This window comes from Lolium perenne, chromosome 7, assembly GCF_019359855.2.
Source record: "Lolium perenne isolate Kyuss_39 chromosome 7, Kyuss_2.0, whole genome shotgun sequence".
Taxonomy (NCBI): Eukaryota; Viridiplantae; Streptophyta; class Magnoliopsida; order Poales; family Poaceae; genus Lolium; species Lolium perenne.
Window position 1 is genome coordinate 110,185,018 of NC_067250.2, and position 8,413 is coordinate 110,193,430.

The window sequence follows — 8,413 nt, forward strand, 5'->3', positions numbered from 1 at the left end:
AAATGGAACCAAAAATCGAGGCTCAGTTCCTGATGGAAGGAGATTCGAATACGAGATATTTTCATAGTGTCGCCAATGTTAGACATATGAATAAACTCATTCATTCTCTTGTTCATGACGAGGAATCAAATGTGTCCTTGGATGAAGTCGTACATCACGTCCTATTACAAAGGTTTATTTAGCGCCCGGAGGAATCAAATGTGTCCTTGGATGAATCCATGATTGATGATATATCTAAATGTCTCCAGAAGAAAATGATATTCTTACCGCCTCTTATACATAAGAGGACGTAAGGAAGGCATAATAAGGTGCCAGGTCCCGATGGTTTTCCGGCTGAGATCTTTCATTCCTTCTGGGACATAAGTAAAAGTGATTTATTGAAGTAAAAGTGATTTATTGGAATTGTTTGCCGAACTTCATGCCGGGCAACTTGAGTTGTTCCGTATCAACTTTGGGGAGATTATATTACTACCAAAAGTTAATGATGCGGAGCGGATTCAACAGTACAGGCCAATATGTCTTCTTAATGCCTGCTTTTTTTTTTTTTTACTAAAGTAGCTACTATTAGGCTAAATTATGTGGCTGGTCACGTGGTGCGCCCTACTCAGACTCCTTTCATGCAAGGTCGATATATCCTAGATGGAGTTGTAACCTTGCATGAAACAATCCATGAGTTGCATCGTAAAAAGTTGAATGGGTGGTCCTTAAAGTTGACTTTGAAAAAGCCTATGATAAAGTCAAGTGGTTTTTTCTGAAGAGTGGCACACTTTAATTAATAAATTTATTTTTGGAGGAAATGTTGCCATTAAGGTAAATAACAATGTTGGTAGATACTTTCAAACAAGAAAGGTTTGAGGCAAGATTATCCCCTATCTCCGATGTTATTTAGCATTGTGCGTAAACATGTCATCATCGTAAGCCTAGCACTACGAATGAAGTACTCACAAACATGGTACTAATGATTTCTTTCTTCCAGTTGTCTAAAGGAGTTTGCATATATTGGACTATTTTCGATCTAGATTCTTTTGGCAAGGAGATATTGGGAAGAAGAAATACCGGTTGACTAAATTGAGTGTCGTTTATCGTTCAAAAGATCAATGTGGACTTGGTGTCCATGATCTTGAGGTTAAAAACAGATCCATGCGAGAAAAATGGATGGTTGCTAACCGAGGATGGTGTATGACAAAACTTGTTGCGGAGAAAGTATGTTGGCTGAAAAGTGATTTCTCCTACTCAAGCAATGGTATTGGGCGGCTGAGACGCGGATCACCCCACTCCATCGCCCCGGCTTGTACTCCCTCCTCAGCTATGACAGAGGTAAACGAGTGTCCTCTCTGTCCGCTTATCCCCGCAATCTCGACTTAGATGGTATAGATGCTAGAATCGTTCGATTAGGTCGATATTGTCGCACTCATCCATCAGGCCGTGATACTATTAGTTGTCATTCATGCATGGATCTTGATGTTGCACAAGAGAGCTGTTAGGCGCGCTTCTTATCCTCGGCTCTCGTACGGGCCTATGTTCAACCAAGATAAGGAGAGGTTAGTTAACCTGAACTACATGCACAACTACAACGATGTAGAGGCTCTCCAAATACTCCGGATGAAAAGAGCCCCATTATGTGAACTAGTGAAAAGGCTAGGGGGAGTGCATTGTTGGAGGATAGCATCCACAGACTCTCCAAATGCTCCAGATGAAAAGATCCCCATTATGTGAACTAGTGAAAAGGCTAAGGGGAGTAGATTGTTGGAGGATAGCATCCACACCTCCGTGGAAGAATAGGTTGCTATGTTCCTTCATGTGGTCGGTCATAACTAGATGTATAGAGTCATCCACAACACATTCAAGAGATCCAAGGAGACAATATCTCGTTATTTCTCCTGGGTGTTGTACGCAATTGGGGAGCTTAGAGATGAGATGATCAAAACCCATCAAGCCAAACACCTCTGAAGATACTGGGCATCATTCGGTGGATAACATTTTTCAAGGTGACCACTTGTACAGTTATTCTCATGGCTTCATAGCTATAAAAATGGTCCAGAAATATGACTACAATTTGTTCATCTCGCATGATTGTATTGGTGTCATTGACGGTACTCACATCACTACCCGAGTTTCGAGAGCAGAGGCTGCAACTTACATGGACAGGGAGAACTACATCAGCCAGAATGTACTTGATGCTATTGAATTCGACACGAAGTTCACATACATGCTTGCTGGTTGGGAAGGATCTGCACATGATTCAACCATGCTTGCAGACAACATGTCTAGATCTGATGGTATAAATATCCCTCTAGGAAAAATCTACCTTGGTGATGCTGGTTATGGTTGTCGCCTTGGGATTCTTCCCCTCTTCAGGTCAACAAGGTACCATCTCAACTTGTGTTTGCATGTTGCATTCTACACAACTGGATATTGGGCTTTGGCCTAGGTGAGCATGTACCGGATGAGGAAGATGTTCAGCCAAACGACATTGAAGTTGGCCACGGTGTTGAGTCAAATGACAACACAACTTGAAAGAACAAGAGGATGAAGTGGGCACATGTAGTGTGGGAAGACAGAAGTCACACGCCACCATCTGAGAAGAACAACAAGAGGAAGAACCTCAAGAAGAAGAAGAACCACTACCCCTTATGATGAACTGTTTGTGTACTAATACTTCATTCGTAGTGCTAGGCTTACGATGATGACATGTTTACGCACAACTTAATTCATAGTAGTTAGGGTCATTATGATGAACTACTTATAAACTATCTACTCTTGTACTTGTTATCTGCTACGTGTGATTGTGGTTTTAAGATCGCCACTTGGGAGAAGTGGTTAATACACATAGTGAGCCGGATGCACCCAAACACACGAGTTTGCATCACACATATTAAAAGTGCTTACATGTAGGGAATATTTGGTTTCTAGCCAATTTTCCAAGCCGAAGTGTGGTTAGCCACAAAAGTGTGATTAGACACAAAAGTGTGGCTTAAAATATAGAAGCCAAACTTTGACAAAAATTGGCAAAAAAGTTGAGTCTATAACAAATGCATCATACATGCAATAAAGTGTGCAATAAAGTGTGGGAAACAAAATATGGTAAAAATCAAACTCATGCCAAATAAACTATGGCTGCCTAGTTTGGCTTGGCAAATTATGGCTGCCATATTTTAGTTTGGCAAATTATAGCTAGAAACCAAACATACCCGTATACCACTAAATAGAGTGCACAAAGTGTCACAACTCAGGCTTCACATTTGGGCTATAGAACATGAATATGTGCCCATATGTGCTCAGCACTACACATCCCAACACTACTCAGTTATGATGTGAAAAAGCTGCAGGCTACCAAACACGTTCTATCAAATGAAATTGAGAAGCATTACACATCCCAACACTACTCAGTTATGATGCGAAAAGGCTGCAGGCTACCAAACTCGTTCTATCAAATAAAATTGAGAAGCCTTTGAACGGGAAATGCGAACTGCCCCGAAGCCTACAAAACGCGCTGACTGATCTAACGGGCAAAGGGCCACAAACTGACGGGTAGGGTATAGTAGTAAACTAACTTGTTAGGTGTAATACCAAGAACTGACTTACTTCCTTTGACCATTATTTTAGCCAACTAAATATGAAATATGTGGTAAAAAAGTTATATTATTTGAAATCTTATATGAATACGAATCTAATGGTTATAGATTTTGTAGACATATAATTTATATTTTGTTAACTAAATTAATGGTTAAAGTTTGTTTTAAACTAGGTGTTGTGTCTGATAAACCAAGACAGAGGGATCAATTGTGATGCTTAATTTACAACAAGGGTAATTGTGATGCTTAATTTACATCTTGCCTGCATCTTTGGGGAGGAAAAAAGGGAACTTGAGATGCGCTGTGGCGCGTCAAACGGAAGAAGTCTTGAAATTTTCTGAGCCAGATTAAGCTCTAATGCCACAATGCTAGCTCCTGAATTTATTTACACATGCGCTAGCTTTCACGTCTCTTGAAGCCCCTCTCTAGGCCAGGACGCCAAAATTTGGCCGCGCTAATAGGTAGCTAAAGCTGATGAAGCTAGCAGTTTAATTAACAAGTACAGTAATCAGCTAGCTAGCTTGGCTGCCTAGAAGGGTGCGGTGGCGATGTCTCTCTTGACGGGTCGCCGTCGCCCGTGCCGGCCGCCGCGCTGGGTGGAATAATCCTCGGACGAGTCGAGGTCGACGTCGTCGTCCGACGACGACGAGTCCGTCGTCGCGGAGGTCGAGGAGCTCCCCAGCACGGGCTTGAGCCCGTCGGTGAAGATCCTGATGGCCTCCTCCGCCGTCATGGTTCTCAGCACGTGTAGCGCCGCCTGCTGCAACATGAACCGATCGAAACCTCTTAATTAGAAGATGGACAGCGCGTATAAATCAAGCATGCATGCATGTATCAGGGGACGTCTAGGAAAGTACCCTGGCGTAGTTGAGCTCCTCGAGGGTGAGCGTCTTAGGCTCCGCCGCCTCCATGGACGGTGCCGCCATCCTCCCGAACACCATCGTCCCCGCCTCCGGCGACATGTATCCTCCGCGCGTAAACACACGACACGTATATGTGCGTGGAGACCGATGCTCCTGGTAAGACCGCGAGTGCGCCGTTGATTAGTTTTCAGCTGGAGTGAGCCGCTGTGGTGGGCAAGAGCTGGTGGGTGGTGGCTGGAGGCGGGACACGGCGGAAGCACATATATATACCGGCCTGCAACGTGCGCGCAGGGTCGTGTCGCGCGGCGACGGGCTGCCTGGCGCATGCGTGGCGGCGTGGGAGTGGGGGACGCGAGGCCGCGTGGCTCTGGTTGCCAGGGCATCCGGGCACGCTGTGGCGCGTCGAGGGTGGTTCCGGACCTTGGCCAATGGCGGATCGCCATGCAGGGCTATGGGCGAGGCAGGTGTATCACCTTGCAGAATACTGCGTACGTACCAGGGATTCAGGAGTCCCGACTAGTCTATGGTAATCAATCCGGTGCATCGTCGATCAGTTCCCTGCCACGTGCTGTGCTCACTTGGCGTTCTCCTCGACGTTGCCTCGCGCGCTTTTTGTTAGTTCAAAAGCTGAAGTTTTGTGAGCTTTTGTGGAATATACACGTAGGAAAAGTGTTAGTAAAGCTCAGTATTGCAGAGAAGCTTAAGGATCCGTGGCGTATTTTGAGAATACTACCCATTCGGAATGTTAGAGACAACAAGAGAGCAAGACGTCTAGTTTTTCCTCTAAGTCAAATTTATTAATTTTGATCAACTTAAAATGTACCAGCATTTATCACACTAACTTAGTATCACTATATCTGTTTTGAAATGCTGCTTTAGACTATACCAATTTGATGCTATATATGTTGTTACTCCTATATAGAAAAGTTAGTCGACTTTAATAGGTTTGACTTAAAAACATTTAATAGCTACAAATACACTTTTTAAAGCTAAACAATTATGGTGTGAAGCTATCCCACTTTTAGGTAGTGCCTTTTTTTGGCCTAGTTCAAGAATTTGACAACTATCAATCGATCCGTGTTTAATATGTTGATTGCACCGCTTTGTATTAGGGTGAAAATCATTGTCCTGGCCTTTTTGGACGGGCTCAACAACGATGAACTTGTGTCATTACCTTGTTGAAGTTGTTTACTTGATGTTGTCTTGGTCTTTATTTGCCGGTCTCAGCATAGAGGATGGAAATTCTTGTTCAGGTCGTCTACGTCGGACGTGGCGGCGCTGGCTCGAGGATGATTATCTTGGTGAAGATGATGCTGCGGAAGAAGTCGACTTAGTTGTAGGTGCCTATTTCATATATTCCAATACTTTGGTTCTGGTTACCTATGTACTCTGCTTAAATGTAATTAATAAAATGGACGTGTGCGTCGCTTTTATTCAGAGGGGTTTAACCTCCTTTTCGAAAAAAGTTAAGAAGTACTATTGTTCGTGATGTGAAACTAATTCATGGTGCATATATGAACAGTCTGATAAAAGATTACGGAGCACATCTTCTTAACGTTGGCAGCTTGTAATGACCGCCTCCCTCCTACTCCTAGGCCGCTGAAGACGTCTTACTGATGTTTCAATGGAGTTTTGATTAAGTACTTTACAAAAAGTTTAAGATGAAACACTTAGTACATAACATGCCTACACACGGCTGAAATGGCCCGTCGCACAAGATAAATCTTACCGTTACTATGGAAGGGTGGGTGATGTGCCTCTACAGCGGACACGGTTTTGAAGAATTGTGTGCGATGAGGTAAACTTTCGCAAACGATTCTGATCGATCAACTCCCTACGAATATGAGGACCTTCGCAAACGACTTCTCTTTGTTCACCGTTCATGTTTCATATGATCGTAAATGTTTATTGGTTTTCGGTCGCATGTATTCATTTTATTTTACACACGATCTTTATCTTTCCTCATATGCTGATTGAAACGTTGCAAACGTCTTTTTTTTCTAAAGCGACTACATGTGTCGTGTAAACATGCCTGGAGGTTACATGTCGCCGGAGATGAGGACCGATGGTGTTCTGGAGGATGGCGGCGCCATCTATGGAGGCGGCGGAGCCTAAGACGCTCCCCCTCGAGGAGCCCAATTACGCAAGGGTACGTGCGTACACGCCTTTCCATCCTGTCTATAGCAAGGAAAAAAATAGAGCGCTATAACAAAATAGCGTGGGTCTAAAAATACGCTATTAGCATGTTATAGCGTGCTATTAACGCGAATAGCGCGCTATAGCGCCAAAATAGCATAGCGTCGGCTCTCAAGATATGCTATAGCGTGCTATTAGCGTTGAAATAGCGCGCTATTTTTTTTCATGGTCTATAGTACGTGCTTCAACTGTCAAAAAAGAATTAAGAGGTTTCGATTTCTAATTGCAGCAAGCGGCACTATATGGTTCATTAGGGTCTTCACCGACGGCCTCAAGCCCGTGCGTGGCGTCCGGCAGAGCTAACGACGGACTCGTCGTCATCGCGGACGACGATGTCAACCTCGACTCGTCCGAGGATTATTCCGCCCCGCGGGCGGCCGGCACGGGGCCATGTCAAGAGGACTAATGCTACACGTATGGACAGATTTTACAGTTGAAGGCATGGCAATCCCTGATTGGAAATAAACACGCGTCTCCTTGCATCTCCTGCTGCCGGAATACAACCGCTCGGGTCGTCCCCCTCCTGGGCGATCTAGGGCGGAAAACCCTAGCCGCCGCCACCCTACCCTCCCTCTCCCGCCCTCCTCGTCGTCCCCGGAGGCCGTCGCCGGCGAAGCCGGGCGCGGCCGGTGAAGGGGGTGGCTGGGCTCCTCGCGTGATCCCTCCGTGCGGCGAATGGAGGCTAGCCTCCGCACGGGGGGATGGCCCCGGGCCGTGGAGGGCGGTGGCGACGCGGCCCCTCGCCGGTAGGCCGGTGATGGTGGTGGCGGCATGGCCATGATCTAGGGGCGCGGCTCTCCTCTTCCTCGCCGCGGTCTTCGGGCGGCCGGTGATGGGGGCGGCGGAGCAAACCCGGAATCTGGCGGCGCGATCCTCTCCTTCAGTCCTAGCCTCGTCATCGCCGGGCCAGCGGTGATGGAGACGGATCTTGCGCTGCTCCTCCTCAAGGTTTGGGACCACGGCACCAAGGGCGGCGACCCTGGATGGCGGTGACGTCGTCGACCTGGTGGCAGGTGGCGGGCGTCTAGTGCCACTGACCGTGGCACCGCGGTGGTGGTCTTCTCTCTCGCCGGAGGAGATCGACTAGTTGTGTGGCTAGCCGTGACGGATCTCGCGATCCGTCGCCTAGGCCCCGATGGCGAGGCGCAGCTGCCGGTGAAAGCCGGCCGGACTTCGGTCATGGCGGATGATGGCGGCGTGTTTCGTCGTTACCTTGTTGAAGGCATTGTCTCTGCAGCCTGCGTTTCTTCGCCTAGGCTGCTCCGGGGGAAATCCTAGACCCGGGTCTCCCGGATCGGACGATGGCGGCGCGCAACACCGTTCTCCCTGTTGGGGGCATCATTTTGGAGCAGACGATGGATGGCGGTGGTGTTGAGGTGGAGCGGTGTGCTTTCGCTGTGTCGGCGTCATCGAGTTGCCGCGGCATGGTGCAGTGGTGTCTCGGGACGGATGCAGTGTGATGGACTCGCGCAGGATGGTGGAGTCGTCTGGCGCCGTGGCGGCATCGATGGCAGGCCTGGCATGGTCGATGCGATGATCTCTCTTGAAGATGGAGTCGAGGAAGACGGCGGTATCAACTTCTATGGCGTAGACGTTGGCGTATGCTGGGAGTCTGCTTGACTGGATGTGCTTCTCATCTGCTATTGGGCGGCCTAGGAAGGCATTTGGTTTTTGGTTGATGTGTGTTGGTGAATTGTCACCCCCTTCATCCCTCTGTAGGTTTCGTGAGGTGGCTTCGAGTTTGATCTTTTGTATTGCTCTTGTAAGGTGTTGTGAATA

The 8,413-nt window shown here is 47.1% G+C and overlaps 1 protein-coding gene across 2 annotated transcripts; it reads right to left on the reverse strand.

The window, feature by feature from the left end:
- Nucleotides 1-3,879: 3,879 nt before the first annotated feature.
- On the reverse strand, nt 3,880-4,668 carry LOC127312644 (uncharacterized). Of its 2 annotated transcripts, none has more exons than XM_051343175.1 (2): nt 4,433-4,668; nt 3,880-4,332 (listed from the first exon to the last, which is right to left on the reverse strand). In XM_051343175.1, exons 1-2 carry the CDS (start codon nt 4,535-4,537, stop codon nt 4,105-4,107), a joined length of 333 nt encoding a protein of 110 aa, XP_051199135.1. In that variant the 5' UTR covers nt 4,538-4,668; the 3' UTR covers nt 3,880-4,104. The 2 variants fall into 2 exon arrangements, with proteins under 2 accessions (XP_051199135.1, XP_051199134.1); XM_051343174.1 differs by having other exon boundaries at nt 3,880-4,335.
- Between the last annotated feature and the right edge of the window lie 3,745 nt (nt 4,669-8,413).